A 25,079-nucleotide genomic window follows, 5' to 3' on the forward strand; every position below is an offset into this window, starting at 1 on the left:
CAAGTTTATACAGCACTGAAAATCTGCACTTACCAAGACTTATCGTATGATCTTGACCCGTTTCAAGGGCAGTTGAAGCTGATAGTGTGAACTTCCGGCCTCTGTGCTCACACCCATGGTCATCTGGGCAGCCTCCTCCACCCCTACTCCCGGTGGCAGGCAGGATTCCACACCAGGGTTCAGTCAGGTTGTGCAGTTACCCCATCACGCTGACCTAGGTGCTGCCGTGAAGGGACTTTGCAGACGGCGTGAGGTACTAGTCAGCTGACCTTAGGAGAGGGAGGCGATGCAGGGGAGCCCCGTGTCATCGCAGGGGCCCTGCGTTGTCACAGAAGGCGGGTGCAGGTGCCAAGGACTGGATGCCCCCCTGCCGGCCCTGAGACGCAGCAACCGTGTGCAGGCCCTGAACACAGGCCTGAAGGGGCCGAGGAAGGAAGCGGAGCCTCGGTCCTGAACTGCAAGGGATAGCTGTGGCAAAAACGGGTGCACACTTGGTCCTTGAGCAACATGGGTTAGGGGCGCCGCCCACCTGTACAGGTGAAGACCCCTGGGTAACTTACAGCCGGCCCTTTGGCCCTCCATACACTCAGTCCCACATGCAAGGATTCAACCAGCCACACATCGTGTAGCGCTGCAGTGCTTACTGTTGGAAAATATCCACCTGCAAGTGGACGCACGCAGTCCAGGCCTGTTGTTTAAGGGTCAGCTGTATTTGGACGTGGATCCTTCCCAGACCTCCTGAAGGGAGCCTAACGAGCCAACAGCTGGACTTTAGCCTTGTGAGACCCAGAGCAGAAAAAACAGCTGAGCGGATGGAATAATACATTTGTCTTTAAGCCACAGTTTGTGATCATCTGTCACAGCAGCAGTAGGAAACTCATACATTCCTGTCGTGGGAGGGGGGCGGTGTTGCGTTACCCTAGATTCCATCTCCTCTCAAGCTTGCTCCCTCAGTTCCCCATCTCGGGTAGTGAGCCTTGCCAACACGTGGCCCTTTCTGGGCACCCGACGGGATCGCACTTCCAGATTCCGTGACCAGCGGGGCCGTGTGAGCAGCTCAGGCCAGGAGGGGAGAAAAGCATCACTTCCAGACCAGGGAATTGACTAGCCATGCAGGGCCCTCCAGGGTGCTCTCCTCTCAGCACAGCCAGGTGCGCTATTCAGGCGGCCACTGGCCCCCTGGAGGGACAGTGATGGGAGCCCCCTCCAGCAGCCGTGAGCATGGAGCAGAGGTGAGTCAGGGCTCCTGCACAGGTTCACCCTGGGAGCTGAGGTCCCCCTGCCTGACAGAACCTCTCCACTGCACCTTCAACCCCCTCGCACCTTCCACCAGATAGGTCCCCTTAGAAAGCAGAACAAATCAAGCCCTCGTGGGTCCTGAGTCCTGGGCTCTTCCCTCACGCCTCATTTTCTCTACAGCCAGCCTGGTTCCCGCGCCCTCACCTCCTCTCCACTCCACGCACCGCTGCCCCACCTCTGGCCCAGCCCGGGACCCCTTCTCGGGGCCTCTGCAGGCCCAGCGACCACGGAAGATGAGGGGTGGCTCCCTGATGCTGCCGGGACCTCCTTGCTCCCCGGCTTCCGGACGAAAAATTTCCCCAATTCCCCTCCCGGAGCCCCAGCCCTGACACGGCCCCCAGTCAGCCATGCACGTTGGGCCTAAAGCCCACCCTCCACCCAGGACCCAAGACGGCCCCCTCCCCACAGCCCCACCTGGTGAGAGCCTCCTGTAGGTCCAGCCTGGTGGGGAACAAGGTAGCCCTTCAGCATCTGCAGAGCCTGCAGGCCAGCAGGAAGGATGGCTACCTGCTCTAGTCGTGAGCACTTGGCCAGGTAGAGAGATCCTCTGGGCTGGGACTGAGAAGGATTACCGCTGTGCTGTCACACGGGGGATGATGGAGTTAACTGTGCATCAGCAGGATGCAGCTACAGCATGTGAAGTGGCTTGACCGGTGCAGACACGCACGCCCCATGCGGTTCCCACCCACCACCCGTGGTTACCGAGGGCTTGACTTGTGAGGGCTACTGAGGAGCTGGGGCTTCGATTTGATGTGATTTTAATTAATTTAAATGTAAAAACTGAAACTTTACCCTTGACACCACCCTTCTGGTTGAACACAGGAGAGATTTGTGATGCCACCCCAGCCCCAGGGACCCGAAAACGTCACTGTCTGAAACACCACTGCCTAGCAGAGAGCTGGATGACAACTCTCATCCATCGTTTTTTATTAGCTTTTAGAAAAAGCCACAAATTCAAAAACTCAAAAATTAAGTCTTTAGCTTGATATGATTAGGTCAGTCATTAAAACCCTATTTTAATCTCAAATTTTCTCATAGTGCAATATGTGAACATGACAAACTCATCTGTATTAAGACAGAGATAAAAGTCCAATTAAGGTGGGCTTCACCTGAGTTTACATTTCAGGCTCTTCACGGTTTTGCCAAATTATTCGTTTTAGAGGATGTGCTCAATTCAAGGCCGGAAGGCCATGCCCGATCTGTGAGCTGGTCCCTGGATAGCTCTAGGTTTTTACTAATAGTTAGGACATTACTCTACCATCCAAATTCTTCAGGTCCTGACCTGTTGTTAAAATTTTTTATTTATGCACACGTTAAAGGTTAAAGTATTTCATACATTAACTTTTCCTACTGAATTTGTGTTTCAGATGAATTTCAGGATTCATCGTCTGTAAAGTGAAAATGAAATCAAATGATCTAAGCATTTCAAAGCAAATTTCTGGATGCGAGCTATTTTGAGAAAGTTTGCCCTTGGCCTTGGCTACACATACTTGTTCAGCCACTCGAGCAAGCTTCTTCTCGCCTCATCAATATAGGGCTTGTCTTCAGGCGAACAATCTTCTCTCTTGCGATGCACGAACCCGTGCGTTTGCCCAGAAAACGTTTTAATTTGATATTCCACTTTGCAGTTTTTTTTCAACTTCTGAGTCAGCAAAGAGACCTGGTTGGCAAAAGATTTCATGATGATAGGACTTTAACCCTCTAGCGATATTTTCCATTCTCCAGACCTTCTCTCAATGCTCATCAAAGAGCTTTAACATCTGTGCTTTAAATTAAGTTCCATAGCTATCATGAATTTTTCACTTTTTACAACCGGCACAGTCCTCACCTCTGGCAAAGGAGAGAATTCAGAGCCATATAAAAATGATACATCAGGGGACTTCCCTGGTGGTGCAGTGGTTAAGACTCCGCGCTCCCAATGCAGGGGGCCCGGGTTCGATCCCTGGTCAGGGAACTAGATCTCACATGCGTGCTGCAACTAAGGAGCCCACGTGCCACAACTAAGACCCGGCGCAGCCAAATAAATAAAAATAAATACTTTTTAAAAAGATACATCATCAATTATTTGAAATTGTATTAATGTATTTATATATTATTCAATATATACTTCAGTCTATTTGCATATACCATATTCAATGTATTCAATATGTAATTCAATAGATTCAAGTATAAGTTGTTTAAAACATATCAATAAAATGTATGTTATGAATAACAACAGTAATTTCTAAACAACTGCTTTTGAACCACAGTTTCCGTCTGCCTTTTCCTTATCAACATACTGAATTTAACATAGCTGTGTCTTCACTACTATATATAAAATAGATACCCAACAAGGACCTATTGTATAGCACAGGGAACTATACTCCATATTTCGTAATAACCTACAAGGGAAAAGAATCTGGAAAAATATATACATATATATGTATATATATATTTTTTATGTATAACCGAATCACTGTGCCGTACACCTGAAAGTAACACGACATGGTAAATCAACTATACTTCAATAAAAAAATTTTAATTAAAAAAACCAAACAGAGCTGTGTCTTTAAGGACAGAGATCTTATGATAACTCATGGGTTCCACGCGGAGAGGGCACGGGCAGGGAAGTAACCAGCCATCCAGCCATGGCAGGAGCACTTAGGGGGTTACAGACCCCCTCAGAGTCCCCGATAAAACACACCTTTAAAACTTTAATGTTGAAACATATTTGGAGCAACAAATGAAACCTCCGGGATGTTTTCCCCAAAATGTCAAGTCCTGCTATTAAACACAGAGACGAGAAGAGTTAAGATGCCAACTTACCTGCTCAAGGGGAATCACAGCATCGTTTTCAGCAAAAATGAACAACGTGGGGTTCTTTAATTTGTACACGTCTTCAGAGTCTTTGATGATGCCTGGAGAATGGGGGCGGGACAGGGACACAGGGTATGACTCCCGTACATGTGCCACAGAAAACGATGTGAGTTAGATTTTTCAAAGGAAAACATGTGCTTTGGGGGTTTTGTGTCTCTTCTTTTTAGCAATTCCACAAAAGTGGCCTGTTCTATAAAACTGGGCTCAAAGAGAAGGTTAGTGAGTCTGAGCTCCCTTCTCTCTACCTCACTCACCAGGAATCAGGCCATTAAGTGACGGCTGTAGATCTGGCCGGCTGCTTGGCAGGTAAAGATACGGAGCAGCCTGAAAAATGCTCCCTCTTGGGACGTGTCTTCATTTACCAAGAGGTGATAACTTTCTAATCTGGACCATCTGACCACCACTGTTCTGGAAGTTTCTTACGGTTTACTCAAGCCCCAAGGTTCTGACATCAGTGTTTGATGGGGTATTTGTGCTCAGAGGAGACCACGTGTGTGAAGTCCCTGGGCACGGCAGTGGGTCCCAGCAGGTCATTCATAATAATTAGTTTTCATCCTTCTAAAGTGCCTTCAGAATTTTAGAGATCATTTAGCCAAAAGCATGTTGGGCTTTGGGGATTCAGACAACTTTGAGGATTCAGACAACTTTGAGTGTGCCCACTCCTATAGGAAAATAAGTAAAAGTTTCAAACTCCACTGTCATTCTGAGATGAGAGGAGTTCTAAAGAAAAGATTATTCTGGGCTTCCCTGGTGGCGCAGTGGTTGGGAGTCCGCCTGCCAATGCAGGGGACACGGGTTCAATCCCTGGTCTGGGAAGATCCCACATGCTGCGGAGCAGCTAAGCCTGTGCGCCACAGCTACTGAGCCTGTGCTCTAGAGCCCACAAGCCACAACTACTGAGCCCGCGTGCCACAACTACTGAGCCCACATGCCACAACTACTGAGCCCACACGCCACAACTACTGAAGCCAGCGCGCCTAGAGCCCATGCTGCACAGCAAGAGAAGCCACCGCAATGAGAAGCCCGCGCACCGCAAGGAAGAGTAGCCCCGCTCGCCGCAACTAGAGAAAGCCCGCGCTCAGCAACGAAGATGCAATGCAGCCAAAGATAAATAAATAAAATAAATAAATTTATTTTAAAAAAGAAAAGATTATTCTGGCACTTGTCAAAGACGGTAAGGAAGATTTTATTCGAGGAGACTACGGCAATGAGGGTTTGCAGTGAGGGAGGGACACCAGACTCAACCCCAAATGCGAGGACAAGTGGGATTTACCACCATGGAGCAGGATGGGGGCCGGTGGATGGAAAATGACTCAAGAATCATCGGGCTACGGGGATTCTGGCCAGACAATATTTGACAAAGCCTTTGCTGAAGGCAGGCCAGGTGACAAGGCAATGGCGGGGGAGGGGGGACAGGAGGAATTTGACCACATATCAAGGGTGGGGAGTTCTCGCTAAACTGACCCAGTGCGCCAAGGAGAGAGCCCAAGGTCGGGACCTACTCAGAAAGAGGACTCACAGCAGAGCCTGACTCAAGGGTGGTCATAGAGAATCCCAGTCAGTACGGAGGAGAAAAAATTGTTTTCCATTTCCTCTTGGCAGTATAGCAAAGCCAAGTAACCCGGAGAGCCTCCCCTTAGCTGTAACTCCTCTCTAGAATGCAGGGAGCCACGGGCAAGAGGGCCACGCTTTCCGCCCGATTCTGTGAAGGTCACGTTAGGTGGCTGCACAGCGCTTTGAGGCCCCTGGGCTTCAAGTCCCGGCCGGCTCCGCAGTCGCGCACTGCGCAGAGGCGGCCACGAGGGGGCGCCGGCGAGCAGTCCACTCCGGAGCGCCTTGTGCTAATTCACACAAAGGCGCCGCGAGGGCTGCCAGCCCCATTAGCGGCAACTGGCAGCTTGCTGCTGCCTTTGAGTAAGTAAACAGGTAAAGGGTTTTTTTAATGCTAAAAGTAAGTGAAAATACCGCAGTGAGGAACCGTTAAGCCAAATAAGAATCATTAGTATAACTGTTGGATATACTATCATGAAAGAAAGCCAAGGTCGGATGTTTCCATATCCTCTCTTAGTAACCATTTCTATACACAGATATAATGTTCTTATGTCATTGGTGTGATACATTTGGTTTGTTTGGATGAAATGTTTATGTTGCTATTTACATTTTAGAGTGGGTTTTCCCTTTCCCTGTTTTCATATATATACACATATATGCATGTGTGTGTATATATATATATATATATATATATATAGTGTGTGTGTGTGTGTGTGTGTGTGCAGGACTGCATGCATGCATGAGTAGTTGAGAATTAGTCATATCTTGGAAAAATCTTTTCACAGCTATTGCTCATAAAAGTATTGCTTGAGATTAACCATTATCACAGAAAGAAAGTTATCCCCTTCATCCTAGGTTAAGAAATTGAGACCTCGGATTAGGTGATTTTCCCAAAGGCACACTGTCAGAACCTGGGTTCCCTCTGGTTAGATATTACATACTTCCACCTCTACCTTCAGATTTTTAAAACCAATTCCTTAAGATAGGCCATCTCTGCTCCACTGGGGTTTGTGTTACACCAGGACCCTCAGTTTGGGAAGAGGCTCATGGCCTTTGTCGCTCAACCCCTCCTCCAGTTTTCATTGTGTAAAAATGCACAAGGCAGGTTTACCGTAGATGGACACCCCTGCCCTGAATTCTGGGTATTTCATCATCATGTGATGGACAGCAACTCCACCCCAGCAGAATCCCACAACGCCAATCTTCTTGGCATGACAACGTTGTTTCAGATACTTCAAGACCGCGTCAACTTCTCTAGAATAAAAGAAAAGTTATTCAAGGGGAATTCCCTGGTGGTCCAGTGGTTAGGACTCCACACTTTCACTGCCGGAGCCCGGGTTCAATCCCTGGTGGGGGAGCTAAGATCCAGCAAGCTTCTGGCACAGCCAAAAAAAAACAAACGAGGTATTTTGTGGCCCCTTGAAAGTACACTGGGCAGCAAGCACCAGTGGTAACAGGGCTTTCTCAGCAGCTGCTCCTTGAGGTTCTGAGATTCCTACTTTCAGAGCTCCATCCTCACCACCTCCTGCCCGGGTGACGAGTAACAAGTGACATCTCTCCCCTGCAAGTCTCCCTGCCAAGCCCAGCCTCTTCCAACCACCTGACAGGGTGGCACAAAATCAGACCATCTTGATCAACAGCCTTCCACAGCCTCAGGAGAGATCAAGGCCCAAGGCCACAGCTCAGCTCTAGAGCTTGATCCCAAGATCCGGCCCCAGGGAGCTCCTTCAACTCCTCTCTCTCAACAGGGCCCAGGCTCAACCAGGAGGCAGCTCCCCAGCTCTGTCTGACTCAGCACATTCCATCCCCCTGCCCGACACCCTATCTCTGCATCGCCTGTTTCCTCCCATGCCCAAAGAGCACAGTAGTATTTGGAAAGCCACGAGGAAGAGGCAAGCCCAAGGGGACAGGGAACAGTGGCTCTGGCCTTGCAAATGGTTCGTTTGCAAATTGGTTGTCTGGAACTCATACAGCTTCTGCAACTAGAAGAACGATGCCAAAATAGAGGCAGTGCTGCAAGGCCGGCCCGGAAAGTTCTGCTGGATCTGATAAGGAAGAAACGCTGTCTGTTTGCAATTAAAAAAAAAAAAAAAAAGGAGAAAGCAATTCTATTGCACGTTCTTTTTCTTTTAATCGTAAGATATCTTTGAACACATTTAAACATATGTATCATACCATTCTGTGTGCAAGTAGTTATTTTCATAATGTTAGAAGAGCTGTAATTAAGTAATTCTGCAAAATAAAATGGAATAAGGAATAGTTTTTGTCATTTTGGTTTTTCAGTTTTTCTCGAATGCTTTGATCTTAAGAATAACTGCCTTAACTGGAGGGGACAAGAAGGAAGAGGGCATTTCTATAAACATTCTTTCACCGACTCAAGTGAACCTATCTTGGCTTTTGTTGCCGAGTATATTCCCACTTTCCTGGGAACACCAGAACTTAGCTTTGGATGAACCTCCCTTCCCCATGCTCGGTCCATATACTTTGGGGGGCTCAGTTCCAGGAGGGGAGTATGTAGCTCTGGCCTGGCCAATCACAGCATAGCAATCTCTAGCCACAACGATTGGTTCAAGGATGGACTTGTGACCCAGTCACAACCATCAGGACAAAACGAGAATTTTGCTGGTTTGCTGGGAAAGGAGCCAATGGGAGGCTGGAGCTGCTGCAGCCATCTTGCCACCCAGAGGCAAATGCTGCCTGACAATGGAGCCAGCGTCAGACAAGGGTGCTGCGGGATGTTGAGAGGTCGAATCCTGGGGATACCTTCTGAGCTATAGACCAACCTCTGCTTGAAGCCAGAAATTACCTCTTTTCAGTACTATAAGCCAATAAATTCCATGACTGCTCAAGCAGTAAGCATTCAAGATGGGTTTTCTTTCAAACAAAAGATACTTGACTAGACACAAGGACTTCAGTCTAATTTCCAAGTTAGTGTCTCCATTTTATGTCTCATTTTGATTTAAAATGTGTGGCTCTCCTTATCCCCTGTGGAGATGTACTTCTGGGCTGCTCTAATGCCCACCAGAAAGGATCACCCTGATTTGCGCTCACAAATAGAAGGCAGCCCCACAAGGCTTTTCCTCAAAATGTCCTAACTATTCCCCTCCACGCAAAGCTGAATTTCATATTCACATCACAGGCTCTCTGGGTCTCTTGTGTTTCTACTTGTATTTTACTCGTAACTTCTTGCTTCATTTTGTATTTCCTGGGCTTGCAGTCTGAGTCCCTGGGAGGGAGGCCTGGAAATGGATAAAGGTGCGGGAAGTTGGGTCCCCAGTGATCTCAGAGTCAACCCTGGGGAAGGCAAGGAAGGAAGCAGGGCAGAGAGAGAAGCTGGGCTGTGGTGTGGTCTCCACAAAAGCCTCAACCGGGGAACTTGGAGCTGGGGTGGCGCTCGACTGGGGGTGAAGGAGCCGGGCCTCCACAGCCCTGTGGTGAGACTCCCCAGGGTGGGACTTAAGACAAGGCGCTTCGCACCTCCAGCCGCCGGCAAGACCCCGAGGTTCCTCCTTGCTGACAGCCCGGCAAGCTGGGAGTCCCCAGGGCAGCCTGCAGCGTCTCCCTGGTCTGACGGACTGTGCAGAGCGCCGAGGGAGACCCTGGCCAGAGCCGCGGAGCACTGCTGCTCGGCACACGCCCGCAGAGAGAGGGTGGCCAGAGCGCAGGAGAGTCTGGCCCCGGGGAGTATGCGGAGGGAGGTGAGGCCCCTGCGGGCCGTGGACACAGGTCTGCCCAGGGTCTGCCAGCTCAGGAGCTGGACGGGCCAGCAGCCCTGGCGTCAGCTCTGGAGCAGCAGAGAGTTCCAGGGACCAAGTGGCCACAGACAGAGGGCCGTGTTATCAGCAGCTGCCCCAACCTGGGCTTAGGGGACAGCTTATCAAACACGAGGCTCCCGTGCGTGACGGGAGGACGTCCGACGGTGGGCGAGGACAGCGTTCGGGAGGATGCCTGGTCACGGTGAGTCGGGGGCTAGGGCTGGGGGACCCCTTTGCCCTGGGCTCAGGTTTTCCTGTTCAGGAGGAGCTTGGCATTAGAGAACATCCCTGCCTCTTTCCCCGCTCCATCCTTATTCCTCCAGGCCAAGAAGAGGGGATCTGAGTGGCAGCTGAGCCCTCTGGTCCTTGCTTCTGGACTGACTGGAGCCAATTTAATAAAAGCCTGCAATCCTGGGGGATCCCACCCCTTTCTTTCCCACAGTTCCCTGGACCCTAGCAAGACCGCAGTCCCGGTCTGGTGGGTCTGGTCTAAAGACCCAGTTTCCCCGAGGCAGGGGGTGGGAGGGTGGCGTTTTTCGGGGGAGGGGATGGCACTTGGGGCCTCAGTTTCCGATCAGCGGAGTGGAAGTGGGGCTGACGTGTTCTCTAGTCTCTCTTCTCTGCCTGTTGTTTCAACTGGTTCTGCAACCAGAGGGGAAGGAGGGAGTGCTGATCTAGGGACCCCTATAGCCCAACGGTCAAGGAAAATGGGACCCCCAGGTACTTCGAGGAAGCTGTCTCAGCATCGGTGCCACGAAGCATTTCCCAGAGAGGAAAGCAAGTGAACTTACTGGCCAGCAGGGTACTTGTTGGTTTCTAACCAACCCTCTGCTGCAAAGACTGTGCTAAACGAAATCAGTTTCCTTTACGCCTCAGGGAGAACTCTGCGAGCCGTGGCTTCTGAGGTCGTACACGGCGGGCAGGTGGGTGGGTGACCGAGGAAGCCGGACCCTCCTCTCCCTCCTGCCTCTTGCTCCCGGGGCCCTGGGGCGCCACCAAGACAGCCACGCTGGCTGGTAACGTACTTGGGACTTACTTATCTATCCTCCTGGCATCTCTTGTCTTCAACCACTCCGGGAAGGTGGACCAGTCCCCTGAGGGGTGCCACGGCTCCTGTCCTACAAAGAAGTCTGGAACAATGGTTCTGTAAAATAGGGACATTCATCCTTCTTAGTTTCAGAGCTGTTGGGACTCCATATTTGCTTCTGTTCATTAAGAGCTTGTCGCGTTGGCAGTTCTGGACCACAGGAGAAGAAAGGTAGTGGTCACAAGGGCCAGCTGTGATCGCAGCAAAGAGGCCAACTGGCTCCAGACCAGAGCAACTCAGATTTCACAACGGAAGGTGCAGGGCCTCTGGCAGCTGGCCGAGAGCCCAGCCCATCTGAAATGCCGAGGCCTCGGTCGTGCACACTCCTCGCTAGCTGTGACGCCCCGGACAAGAGTTCCCGGGCAGCGAGGGCCTGGGTGGGCGGACTGCCCCTGAGGAGTTGCACCTCTCAGCTGGCCTTTCGCATTAGCCTCAGGCCAGAGGGCCCACCTGGTGAGTGGCCCAGTTACCATGACCAAGCAATTTCCCAACCTCCACCCAGGATGCCAACAGGGCACAATGTCCTGCCCCGAGGGTTTGGTCTCATGCAGGCTCTAAAAGGGGCCGCGGAGCAGACAAGCCAGCTTGCGGGGTCCATGTCAACCTTCCTTCCACATCAACCCTGGGGTGGGGCAACACAGCCCGCCCCAGAGAGCCGGTTCCGGAAGTAAAGGTCACGGCCATGGATGGAGGAACACAACCTCTCCTGCAGGGGTGGGAGGAACACTGAAATCTGGGTCAGAAGAATCAAAGTTCAGGTCCCAGTACTGCCCTGTTCTGCCCTGAAACCTTAGAAGTCACTTAATCACTTTTAGCCTCTTGTTCTTGATGATCTAACAGAGCCGTGCACCCTCAGAGGATTATTCTGAAGGCAAAATACTTAGATGAGGGTGAGAGGCTTTGTAAGTCACAGGCATCTTTACTCATTTTTGTCTCCAGTTAATGGACCCACCCAAGAAAACAGAAGCCACCATCCCATCCAATCTCCTCGCTGCAGCAGGTGACCTGGGGCAACTGAGACCTCGGCCTTCATGCCCTGGTTTCCTAACCATCAATATGGGAACAGTGACAGCCCCGCCTTGTGCGGGTTGTTGGAAGGATGACGGGTAATTACCCCGGGAACGCCCTAGTGCCGGGTCTGGTGGAGCCAGAAAGCAATCAGGGCTGGCTATTATTTTTATTACTGGTATTGCCCTTGGAAAGTTAAGTTGCCTCATCTACAAGAAGAAACATGAGGGCATGAAAAAGGGAAAAATCAAGTGGACGTCCTCTTTCCAGTCAACAGGAAATTGCATCACACGGCAGTGGGGGTGCTTCCTTTCAATGGGTTTCTCTTTGTAGGAAAATGAGATGGGTGCACGCTTTGGTTTTCAGCTCCTCTTTTTAAGAAAATAAAGGGAATTGGGGTGCACCACACTCGGGGCTCGCTGAGTGCTGCGCTGAGTGAAGCTGGACTGGCAGGGATGGTCCCTCCTCTCTCTCCTCCGTGGTTTACTGAAGCTGCTGCCAACAGCACAGCAGTGCGGGGCAAGCAGGTGACAGCAGTCACCAAAGGTGGCCATGGTCACACAATGTGACAGAGATAGCCTTTGGGAGCTGAGGTCTCACTCTGCCAGTTCTGGAAGCTAGTCTAATTCACAACAGGCCATGACAGTTCGTGTTCAGACCAGGATAACTACGTGTGCCCTGTGTGTGAAAGCTGACCCCAGGCAGAGATGCTTCAAGGGCCAAGTAATGGATCCATTTCAGAGCTGGTGAGTTCTGCCCTAGGTGTCCTGTACCAGTGTCTGCGCAGGGCCTCACATCGGGAAATAACTTTCTCAGCGTCCAACAAGTCTACAGGGCTAGCCATCCTAGGAGGACCTGAAGCCCAGACATTGGGTTGGGAGCAGTTGGCTTCCACTGGACACTGGTGGTCGTATGTGACAGTCTCCATTTACCTGCACCCCAGTGAGATAAGAAAATAGATAATGTACATCAGAATATACTCAGGGTTTTTTGGTTTCATTTCCTTTGAAGGGAACAAAATACAGAAATTTACATGAATTTAAGCGAAAAAAAGAAGAATTTTATACGTACGTGTATCCATTTCCTGCAATCATGTCCGCCATATACCTGGTATTGGGCAATTGCCAGCCGAATATATCTTGAATGACAATCACAGCTTTGCCAGCATCAACGGGGGATTCGGTGAGATAAGCCTTGATGTGCTCAACTTGAACTTCATGCCCCAACCCTCCGTACTCTATTCTATGGCCAATGTCACATGGACAAGGGTGAGCTTCGTTAGCCATTGGAGATGTTTAAGTCAGGCTACAAGAGAGACACATGCATTACACTGAGTGGGGCACGTCCAAAGATTATAAACAATGAGAAAACTAAAATCAAGAGTACAGGAAAAAATTAATTTTAACTATACTTACAGTGTATTCATGCAAGAAATCAATGATAACTTCTGGTTCTGGGTAATAAGATTAAGCTAAGAAGAATCCATTCCTGGGCTTCCCTGGTGGCGCAGTGGTTGAGAGTCCACCTGCCGATGCAGGGGACGTGGGTTCGTGTCCCGGTCCGGGAAGATCCCACATGCCGTGGAGCGGCTGGGCCCGTGAGCCATGGCTGCTGAGCCTGCGCGTCCGGAGCCTGTGCTCCGCAACGGAAGAGGCCACGACAGTGAGAGACCCGCGAAAAAAAAAAAAAGAATTCATTCCCATTACAAACAGTAGAAATACCAGAGTGAATGCAACCTACAAATAAAGTTAAAATGGTGGAGCTCAGAGGGAAAAGGAAGCAACCCCCATCCCCATGTGAGAGAGGAAACTGGAGGTCAGGGTCAGGATGGCAGGAGCAGATGTGAAGGAGCCAGGATGCTGGGGACAGGGCCAGACCCAGAGACAGGCCCTCACCTTACCAGTGCTTAGGACTGTGTCCAGTGAGGCCTTGAGACCCTTTGAGACAGGGATTTGTAACTGAGACTTTCCCACACAAGGTCTGAGCCCTCAAAGGTTCACACTTAGCGGACAAAATTAAAAACAAACAACAAAAGAAAAACTCTGCCAACCAAGCCTAGGAATATGGTAAGGAAGCCCAGGAAAGGAAAAAAGAAACCATAAAAAATAAAATAAAACTGGAAAATAAATTAATGTAAAGTCTTCAGCAACAACAACACAAAAACCAATCCCCCAAATTTGCACCATCCTTTTGAAGTAGGAATACCTAGGCTGAGAAATTGACGGAACAGTGGACCCTAGGCAGTGAAATCCCTGGGCACCTGGCAGAAACAAATGCAAGACTTTCACAATCCAGGCCAGAAAATGCTCCCCACTGAAGAGGTGCTTACTACAAATAGCTTCACAGGAGGAAGTGCTCCAAATAAACACTCATCAGGAAGACTGATGGTGGGAATGGGGGTAGAAATGAGGAAGAGACCCAAACACACTTGAGCAAACAAACAGCCAGAAAGAAGAAAAAGAACAGTAAACCTATCAACCATAAAGCAAAAAATAATGTGGGCTGAAATAAATCCAAACAAATGTAAATATATTAAATTCACTGTTTGAGATAGATTCTCTCTCTAATTAAATTTTTGTTTTTAATTCAAAGAGGTTTCCTTGGAAAGGAAAAACTAGGAAGCCTGAACCCAAAGATAGAGATCCCTTCATTAGCAATTAGAGAATATACAGTCTTTTCAAGCAGATGTGAACAGCTACCAAACTGCCCACATATTAACCCACAAGTCAACAAAAATTTTATATAAAACGTGTTATATTAGCACAATGAAGAAATGATAATAAACATTCAAAATGTTTAGAACCGAATTACAATGAAAACACTCTGTAGCAAAAAGTTGAAACTATACACTGGTACTTAGAGAAATACTGATACCCTAGATTGCAGTCAGAGAGAAAAACACTTTCCCCTACCCTCTTAGGTTCAGCAACTGAGGGCCTGTGAATTTAACCAACAAAAGTCAGCTTAACAGGAGAAAAAGCATACACGTTATTAATATTTTTAATTTTTAGCACACAGTGGTTTTGCAGAAAAGAAGTGAAAACCCGAGAAGCAGTTAGACACATGGTTTATACAGCATTTTAACAAAGGGTGATAAATTGTGGAGGCATGACTGGGAAATATATGGGGAATCTGGTGATAAGAGTTGCTCCCCTCATGGGGGAGAGGGAATTTATGCCCTAATTTTAGGCAGAAAGGGGGAGAGAGAAAAACTTTTTGCATCTGCTGTTTCCTAATTGCCTTCAGCTCAAAATAATCAATAAGCCAAAGTGCCATATTTGAGGATGGTATCCTTTGATCCGCTTCAATTGCATGTATTAGACAAAAGGGAAGAATGGAAATAAGTTAAGCATTCAATTCAAGAAGTGAGGGGAAAAATTAGAATAAACCCAAAAGGAGAAAACAATGAGATGAACATAAACAATGGAGAAACAGAAAGTGATTAAAATCTGATTTTCGAAGTTATAAAATAAGTATATCTCCAGCAAACCCGATCAATAAAAAGGAAAGAATGATAAAGACACATAACAACAACAACAGCATAACAATATGTGGAATGAAAAAGGTGACGTAAATACAGATTTTTCCCTTTAAAAAAATCACCAAAAAATTAGTATAAACAACTTTATGCTAATAAATTTAGAAACAGAAAAAAACTGACAAATATGCAGAATGAGAGGAAAAAATTCCTAACTTCAAAAATCAATATAAAAGAAAAAAAAAGGTGATGAGACAGCTCGAGATTAAAAGAGATTAAGGAGAAATGAAATCAAATGCACCATGTGAATCTTGACTACATCCTGGTTCCAAGTTAAGAACCGCTATAAGAGACACTTGGGGAACAAGTGAGGAAGTGAATATGGATGATAGTGGATATTACGAATTAATATTAATTTTCTACAGTGTGGTAATAGAAGTTATGTAGGAGAATGTTCTTATTTTTAAAATATGTGTGCTCAAGAAGGGGATGAAGTATGAACATCTGCAATTTACCCTCAAATCATGATAAAACACACATGCACAGACATACATACAGAAACAAAGCAATTATGGCAAATTGCAAACAACTGTTGAATCTAGGTGATCACAAGTGTTCATTTTCTTCCGGTTTTCGAGGAACAACAAGGAACAGTAGAGTTGGAACAGAAATATCAGGGAGAGAGCATGGTGGGGAGCACTGCTTTTCCCAGAATCCTCCAGCGGCTTCCATCTCACACCGAAAAAGCCAAATTCTTGCCACGAGAATGGTAATGGTGAAAAGAGCGAGAAAGGTCAGGGTCTAGATAGATTTTTCAGGTGCAGCCAATTGGTTCTGATGACAGATGGCATGCATAGGATATTTAACAAAAAGGAGTCAGTGGTGACTAGGTCTTTTGCTTGAGCAACTGGAAAAGGATGGAATGTCTAAATGAAAGGGGAGAGTGCCGAAAGAGCAGGTTTGAGGAGACCAGGACTTCAGGCTGTGGCATAAGCAGTTTGAAATGTCTATGAGACATTCACATTCCTGTCCAGCGGCCAGCTGGATAACAACGCACAAGTTCAGGGAAGGGGTCTAAGCTGAGGATATGCATTTCAGAGTGATCGGCATCCACTGTGGAACCTCATTCTCTGCAGATTCTGTATTCATGAATTTGCCTACTTGCTAAATTTATTCGTAACTCCAAAATCAATTCTTGCTGGGCTTTTGCATCATCCACAAATCTGTGTAGAGCCACAAAAAATCTGAGTCACTGAGATGCATGTTCCCAGTCAAGGTCGAACAAGGCTGTGCTCTGTCTTCCTGTTTCAGCTCTCACACTGTAAACAAGTGTCCTTCTCATGGTCTATTTAGTGCCACACGTTTGGTAATTTTGTGCTTTTTGTTGGTGATTTCATGGGCAGTGCTAAAGTGCCGTCTAGTGATCGAAGTGCAAGAAGGCTGTGATGTGCCTTATGGAGAAAATACGTGTTAGACAAGCTTTGTTCAGGTGTGAATCACACTGCTGTTGGCCATGAGTCAATGTTAATGAATCAACAATATTTAGTAAATATACGTTGTGTTTCTTCATACAGAAACACAAACAAAACAAGGTTAAGTATTGATGAGTTGATGGAAACGTGACCAGAGGCTCACAGGAACCGACTACATTTCCCTGTGGTCCACTAGCAGCTAGTTCAGCGTTCACAGCAACTTTACCGAACATAACGTCTGTGAATAATGAGAATCAGCTGAACACAGTATTTACAACCTTGAGAGTGAATCATATCACTCAGGGAATAACAGTAAAGAAGAATGCAGAAGATGGAGCCCTGGGGTCCTTCAGTACTTAAGACTTCTTTTGGGGAGGTAAAAAGGGACTAGTGACAGTGTCTGAGAAGGACGGGCCAGTGAGAGAGGAGGAAACCCCAGGTGTGGTGTCCAGGAGCCAAGCCAAGGAAGGGCTTCAAGGACGGGAGAGTGTAAGCATAACGGAATCACTTTGCTGTACACCTGAAATTAACACAACATTGTAAATCCACTATACTTAAAAAAAAAGAAAAAACTTGTATGCACCAAAAATAATTAATTAATTTTTATAAAAAAGTAAGAAAGAAAGGGAGAGTGTAGACCATGCAACATTCTGCAGGAAGACCCGAGGGTGCAGACAGGTTTGCCCACCAGGCTCTGCATGGTGGAAGTCAGGCTGACAGCGTCCAGAACAGGTCTGCAGGAGCGGGGAGGGCGGGACTGCTGGGGGCTGAGACAGAAGAGAGACTGGGAGACAGGAAATACAGAAAGCTCTCTCTAGACTGTCACCAGTCCTAAAACAGAGAGTGAGCAAAAGATGGAGGGAAGATGTGGAAACAGGTCTTTTTTTTTTCTTTTTCTTCATGGAAGAAATGTCAGCATATTGGCTTGTGGATGAGAATGTACCATGGAGAGGGAACCAATGGTCTCTGGAGAGAGGGGTGAGGCCAGCACAGCAGAGGAGGCACTGGGCAGGTCCTCCCACATCCCTGGGAGAGAAGGCAGAGGGTGAGGACACACACACAGGTGGGTGGGTGATGCCAGGAGGGAGGTTGTGGATGCTCCCACCTGCATCTGTTTGCTCAGAGAACTAAGAAGCAGAGTCCACAGATCAGGGTAGAAGAAAGAGGAGGCTGGAGGGGAGAATAGAAGTGGAAAATGAGGGACCGGGACATAGGCAGGGTCAGCGAGGCCGTGTCCCCCAGCCAGGTCCAGCTGCAGGGCGCAGGCAGGGAGAGGCCAGCAGAACAGACGGGGCTCTGCCGGGTCATGACAGGGGCAGGAGGGCTCTGTGGCTCCTCAGGAGGTGGGATGGACACCAAGCAACCCAGGTGAGAAAACAAATCCCTGTGAGTCACTGCCTACCACACACAGCGATCCTGTCAGCCTCCTTTAAAGGTGCAAATCCCATTATGGGGGCCCCACACTCATGACATCATCTAAACCTAATTGCCTCCCAAGGGCCCCGCCTCCCAATACCATCTTCAACATGTAAATTTGGGGGACACAATTCAGTCCATAGCAATAGCCAACTGTAAAAAACACTTATAAGAAAATTGGGGAAAACTGAACTGACTGGATATTTGATGATATTGAGAATCATTTTAATGGGGGGGAAGGGAAGGAGGAATAATGTTATAACAGTGATTTTTTTTTTTAACGAGTCCTTATCTTTTATAGCTACGTGCTGATGTATGTACTGGGACTTTCCCAGTAGGCTGTGGAGATTGTGGGAGAGTGTCTAAGTACTGACAGTGCTGGAATTGGGTGGTTCAGGAGCGTCCATTGTACTAGTCTCTCAACTTTCTTTTTCTTTTTAAATTTATTTATTTTATTTATTTATTTTTGGCTGTGTTGGGTCTTCATTGCTGCACGCAGGCTTTCTCCAGTTGCGGCGAGCGGGGGCTACTCTTCGTTGCGGTGCATGGCTTCTTACTGTGGTGGCTTCTTTTGCTGTGGAGCATGGGCTCTAGGCGCACGGGCTTCAGTAGTTGCAGCACGCAGGCTCAGTAGTTGTGGCTCGCGGCCTCTAGAGCACAGGCTCAGTAGTTGTGGCAAACGGGCTTAGCTGCTCTGCGGCGTGTGGGATCTTCCCGGATCAGGGATTGAACCCGTGTCCCCTGCGTTGGCAGGTGGATTCTCAACCACTGTGCCACCAGGGAAGCCCCTCTCAACTTTCATACATGCTTGAGATTTCCCACAACAAAAAGCTTTCAAACGTTTATTAAATTTTAAACACTGTAAGATAAAAATCTCCGTAAAAAAGTGAGAAAACAAGATACAGACTAAAAGAAGAAATTATTTTCAAAGCAGAGGCCATAGTATCCAGATAAAATATATGAAGAATTCTTAGAAATTAACAAAAAAAAAGACAGCCCCAATAAAAAATGCTCCAAAGATATGAGGCAATTCACAAAAGGATACACCTGAATGGCCCGTAAACATGTGAAAAGATACTCAACCTCACTGGTATTTAAGGAAATTATAACAAGAACAACAACAAGATACCATTTTACCTCTTGCAGATTGGCAATAAGTCTATGAACACCAAGAGATGGTGCCCAAGTAGGGAAATGGAAGGGAGTGTAAACTGACACACACTCTGGGAAGCAGTTCAGCAAAGGCGATGATGAACACACCCTGCAACCCAGAAATCCCCCCACCGGTGTACTCCCTAGAGAACTTCACACTCGTGTGTGTGTGTCTGTGTGTGTGTGTGTGCACACACACATGCAGTGGGTATGCAAGGCTGTTCTTGCCACCAAAATGTGGCAACAATTGCAAGCAATATAACGACCATCAGGAGAATGAGATACGTTGCCATTTATTCATTGTCGTGGGTTGAACTCTGTCCCCCCAAAAAAGATACTGTTCAAGTCCTAACCCACAGAACCTGTGAATGTGACCTTATTTGGAAATCAGGACTTTGCAGAGGAATCAGGTTAAGACAAAGCCATCCTGATGAAGGTAGGTGCTAATCTAATTAATGGCTGGTGTCCTTAGAAGAAGAGAGAGAAATCTGGATACAGACAGACACACACGGAGAGACAGCCATGGAAGACACAGGCAGAGTTTGGAGGGGATACATCTACAAACCAAGGAACACCACGAATTGCCAGCAACCAGCAGAAGCCAGGAGAGAGACAAGGAAAATCTCTCCTCTACAGATTTCAGGAAGAGCACAGCCCTGCCAACATCTTCATTTCGGATTTCTGGCCTCCAGACAGTGAGAGAATAAATTTCTGCTGTCTTAAGTCACCTAGTTTGCGGTAATTTGTTACAGCTAATACACTCCTAAAAAGAACATTATATAGCAGTTCAATAAGCAAATTCCATATATATTTATCAATACAGTAAATCTCAAAAACATAATGCTACATAAAGAGACAATGAAAGAAATGAGATTGAGTTATTTGTAGTGAGGTGGATGGACCTAGAGTCTGTCATACAGAGTGAAGTAAGTCAGAAAGAGAAAAACAAATACCGTATGCTAACACATATATATGGAATCTTAAAAAAAAAGTGGTTCTGAAGAACCTAGGAGCAGGACAGGAATAAAGACACAGACGTAGAGAATGGACTTGAGGACACAGTGGGGGGAAGGGTAAGCTGGGACAAAGTGAGTGGCATGGACTTATATATACTACCATATGTAAAATAGATAGCAGCCGCATAGTACAGGGAGATCAGCTCCGTGCTTTGTGACCATCTAGAGGGGTGGAATAGGGAGGGTGGGAGGGAGACACAAGAGGGAGGAGGTATGGGGATATAAGTATATGTATAGCTGATTCACTTTGTTATACAGCAGAAACTAACACAACAATGTAAAGCAATTATACTCCAATGAAGATGTAAAAAAAAAAAAGAGAGAGACAATGGTTTTTTGATGCTAAGTTAATACTAAAATCCCCAAATAATACATATTTTTTAATTAAGTAATTAATTTATTTAATTTATTTTTGGCTGTATTGTGTCTTTGTTGCTGCGTGCCAGCTTTCTCTAGTTGCGGCGAGCAGGGGCTGCTCTTCATTGTGGTGCACGGGCTTCTCATTGCGGTGGCTTCTCTTGTTGCAGAGCACGGGCTCTAGGCGCACGGGCTTCAGTAGTTGTGGCACGCAGGCTCGGTAGTTGTGGCTCACAAGCTCAGCAGTTGTGGCTCACGGACTCTAGAGCACAGGCTCAGTAGTTGTAGCGCACGGGCTTAGGTGCTCCACAGCATGTGGGATCTTCCCAGACCAGGGCTCGAACCCGTGTCCCCTGCATTGGCAGGCAGATTCTTAACCACTGCGCCACCAGGGAAGCCCAGGACAAAATGTTAATATCTGTTTTTAAAATAAATCTGCATCATGTGACTATAGGTGGCTACTACATTATATCCTGTACTTTCCAGAATGTTCTAAATGCTCATAACTAGAAATGACTAAATTTTAAGGAAAGAGAAATTAAGAGCTAGTCATTTGATCAAAGAAAAATTTGATGGTATTTTTCATAGTTTTGTTTCCATAAACTACATTATAGAACTATTATAAGAGAAGTCAGAACAATCCAGTAGCAATAGCAATAAACTTTATGTCCCACTGCACATTACTTGTTGAGAACCTACTCCTTGGGCTGATTTCTTACCTGGGCTGTCCTATGAGGATGTGAGACCACAGAAAATAAGCAGCCTTGAATCCGAATCTTTTTACTTACCTTCGATTGCTATCCACTTTCCAAAAGGAATGTTTACAGCTAAGACAGCCACTCTCTGAACTGATCCTGAAAGGCCTTTCTCCCACAGAAAGGGGTGCTGGCTGGGGAGGCCTGGATGTGCCACACATGAAGGCTGGACTCCTGCCAGATACTTCACGGGGCACAGCAGCCAAGCCCAGCCAGTGTGTCCCGGGCCAAGGCCACAGTGAGCAGGGCAGACAGTCTCTCTGTGGGCAAGAGCCTTGGGAAACATACCCTTGACACTCTACTGATTGTACTATACATAAACCTTCTGTATATATATTTCAAGATTTGGGCTCTTTTCCCTCCCAAATGACACATTTGTTAAAACACAATTTTCAGAAAAGAAGTAAAACTATGACTCCTATACAGTTACCAAAATGAATTCACATTAAGGATTGAATTTTACTCATATGATAGGAGGAAATAAGGCAGATGTTACCACTGGTCCTAAGGAAAAAAGAAAAGGGCACTAATTTATATGGAGTAGAGGGATGTTGAGATGAATTGTAAATGGAGACAAAACCAATTTTTCCACAGTAGGGGAGGAAGCCAATTAACTCTCCACCAGACAGGACAGAATTTACAAACCTATCAGTTACCCCCAACTTTCACAGAGCTGCAAAACAGCTCAAATACAATGAATAGGGCTAGAATCAGACAGCCCGGAAGGGTGGGCTATAGTCGATGGGTACTTTTCCACTGAAACACAGAGTTTCTTCTATGACATTATAAGGTCACGGTGAGGGATAAGGTTTCCTCCTGTAAGGGGATGGGACTGTGGGTCTGACATGTATGGTGGGGTCTTCATAAAATGTACCAAGAAGCGCTTTTCTGTATCATGTCAGGTGGACTTGGCAACACACTCCAGCCACCCTGAGATCCGATCTGTGGTTTCCACCAGTAACGCCTCCAGAAGTCAGGGTTCTCTTTATGACACGAGGGATGGCCAGGACATGCTCCAGCAGGGCAGACCCTGATGGGCACATTCTTTGTCAATGCCACCCAGGATGCAGCACTAAAGTACATGATTCCCCCATAACACCCATGCAAGATCCCACATAACTGTGAATGACTGTGAGACCCGTCCCCTACAGACTGACTTTTCTGGCCCCTTGACAAAGATTCTCTCCTTGACCGAACTCCTGTCAGGATCCTCTGAACTCTCTTCTCAACTAGGCCCTGGCTTTTGGGCTTTGTCCAGTTCTAGTAAGAATCCTGCTAAGTGGGTTTAGCAGAATCCCCCAGCCTTCTATCTGATTCGCTCCCTCATCCTCCATCATCCCCCAGGTGATGTCCGATCACCCTGGCTTGTCTTCTGCAAGAATCCTGTTAAGTCAGCTTAGGTGGAATCCCTTTATTTCCATCCACTGAGCCCCTACTCTGCCCCTTGGCTAGAAACTCCCACTTTTCCTTATATTCAGAGTTGAGCCCAATGTCTCTCTCCTACTGCAAGATCCCCCTGGAGTGGTCCCTAACCCCTATCACGATGGTCCTGAATAAGGTCTGCCTTACCGTTTTTTAACAAGTGTCACGAATGAATAATATTTTCTTTGACACCCTCCAGTCCTCCTTCACACAGCAAATGCCTCCACAAAATTGTCAGTCAAAACCCATGGGGATCACTGGTGCATGTTTGACCTGCAAATTCCAAGGGGCTGCTGTGCCCTCCCCCCTTTCCTAAAATGTATCATTACTCCAAACAAATTTGTGCTTCTTGACTTCTTTTTCTGAACCAGTTATAAGATCTGCCTGGTTCCCTCTTTAATGAATAAAATAGAATCTTTAACACACGCTCGTTTTTCTATCTGTATTAGTCATGATTTTGCCTTTTGCTGAAAATTATCTTTTAACTGTGTAATTGAACATTCCCCTTTTCCCACTGGAGGGCAGAAGGCGAGAAATGGGTGGTCAAGTATGGTTGAGCTAGTGTGGTTTCCTGCTTTCATACCCCCCAGGATTTAAATAACTCAGAAGTCATACTTCCCAAAGCAATGAAGATCTCCAAAAGAAATAGGGAAGCAGATTTTGGTAAGTGAAGGGGATTGGTGTTGATAGGAATGCAACAAGCAAAGACGTCTAGGAATAAAATGCTGGCAGCCTCAGAGATTTAGAAACGGAAACACCTGAAAGGGCGTCGAAAACAACTACAGAACCTCTAAGATGGCTGCAGGGGAAGGCTGCGGGTTTCCTTTACTGGGTAAACACTGTAACTTGCCTGGCAGTTGATCCTCCATCTTGCAGCAGGGAAGGCAGGGCCCTCCTTATCCTTAGATGGTTCTGTGAACATCAACTCCTCCAATTATTTTTATTTTTCAGTAATCATGGTTGTGTTTTCCAAAGGGTACACAGTCTTGACAGCATTAATTAGAAAACTAGATGGGATGAAGCTAGACTGGCCTGTGAACTGCCAATCATGCGGCTGCCTCTGGCCTTTTCTTGGACTGTTGTGAGGCCTAGATGGCATTCCCCCAGATACCCACAGGGCTCACTTCTGACCACCTTACTTTAAATGGGCTTTGAAAACAACAGGTGGCATTTCCATCAGCAAGTAGCCCTAAATCGCAGTGCCCAGCGTCAGCAAGGCCTGGGAGAGGCCACCGCTTCACCTCCTGACCCACATGGACGAGTGGGAACGGTTCAATTTCCCCTGGCAACACGCACCCAGCATCCAGGACGCTACACGCCTAGACCAGACCCTCCTCTCTCTCTCTTTTTTTTTTTTTTTTTTTTTTTGGGGGTACGCGGGCCTCTCACTGTTGCAGCCTCTCCCGTTGCGGAGCACAGGCTCCGGACGCGCAGGCTCAGCGGCCATAGCTCACGGGCACAGGCACAGCTGCTCCGCGATATGTGGGATCTTCCCGGATCGGGGCACGAACCCGTGTCCCCTGCATTGGCAGGCGGACTCTCAACCACTGCTCCACCAGGGAAGCCCAAGACCCTCCTCTCTTAACACCCATCCTTAATAAAGGCTGCAAAATGTGGAGAATGAGCTGGACGCAGATACGCTCATTTTTCCCCCATACTTTTTATATCAGTAGTAAGAACTGTACGACCAAAATGTTCAACTGTAGGAAAACGGTTACAAAGAGTATTTAATGGCACGGAGGAAAGGATCAAGACATAGTGTTAAATGGAAAAAAAGGAATACAAGTTTATAAACAGTATGATTTCAACTGTCTATTCAAAATGTATGGCTAAACAATACAGGAAAATATGCCAAAGTAGGAGGGCGGGGTTGCTTTTCTGCAGTGACAGTGTACTGCTTTGATAACAGCAGGTGTTGAAAATGGACTTTAATAGGTTCATTACCTGTGCACATGGCAAAGACCTCCTTTGCCTCAAGCAAACGCATGCGCAAGTTAGAGCAGAGCGGACCTGCAGCGCGTTCCTGGGCTAGCGAAGCGCACGTACCTCGTCCAACTGCCTGAAGGACGCTGTCCTTACGCGCGGAGGACGCCGGACCGGAGCGGGCAACGCCACAGCCCCGCGGGACACGGGGGAGACGGTCAGGGGCAAGCCGAGGGGGAGGCGCCTCCTTCGGGCACGGAAGTGGACGCGGTGACGGAGGGCGGTGGGATCCCGGTGGACCAGTGGCTGTCCTGGATTCCCGACCTCCGGGGAAGGCTGGAGCCGGAGGGAGGGGCAGGGAGGGGAGGTCGGGAGGAAGAGGGAAGGAGGGGAGGAGGGAGAGGGAGGGGGGAGGAGAGGGGGAGGGAGACGGTGGGGGGAGGGAGACCGGCAGGAGGAAGACAGGCCGCCTATGAAATTTACATGTGCGCCTGGCTCCTAAGACCTGTGACTTCTTTACTGTAAATCAAAA

At 47.6% G+C, this 25,079-nt stretch overlaps 1 protein-coding gene across 1 annotated transcript; it reads right to left on the reverse strand.

Moving 5' to 3' along the window:
• Window positions 1-2,779: 2,779 nt before the first annotated feature.
• On the reverse strand, window positions 2,780-24,793 carry CMBL (carboxymethylenebutenolidase homolog). Its single transcript, XM_007456439.1, has 6 exons — window positions 24,671-24,793; window positions 12,628-12,861; window positions 10,498-10,605; window positions 6,818-6,960; window positions 4,105-4,196; window positions 2,780-2,959 (listed from the first exon to the last, which is right to left on the reverse strand). The coding sequence occupies exons 2-6, from the start codon at window positions 12,840-12,842 to the stop codon at window positions 2,780-2,782; spliced, it is 738 nt and encodes a 245-aa protein (XP_007456501.1). The 5' UTR covers window positions 12,843-12,861; window positions 24,671-24,793.
• Between the last annotated feature and the right edge of the window lie 286 nt (window positions 24,794-25,079).

Source organism: Lipotes vexillifer, unplaced genomic scaffold (genome assembly GCF_000442215.2).
Source record: "Lipotes vexillifer unplaced genomic scaffold, Lipotes_vexillifer_v1.1 scaffold458, whole genome shotgun sequence".
NCBI classification, from domain to species: domain Eukaryota; kingdom Metazoa; phylum Chordata; class Mammalia; order Artiodactyla; family Lipotidae; genus Lipotes; species Lipotes vexillifer.

Excerpts from the sequence above, each read along its gene's own strand:
- CMBL (XM_007456439.1), bottom strand. The coding sequence starts at position 12,842 with ATGGCTAACGAAGCTCACCCTTGTCCATGTGACATTGGCCATAGAATA. Across the intron at positions 10,606-12,627 it reads ATTGCAGGAAATGGATACAC|AACCATTGTTCCAGACTTCT; the intron begins GTACGTATAAAA and ends CCTATTTTACAG. Across the intron at positions 6,961-10,497 it reads GATGCCAGGAGGATAGATAA|AGAAGTTGACGCGGTCTTGA; the intron begins GTAAGTCCCAAG and ends CTTTTATTCTAG.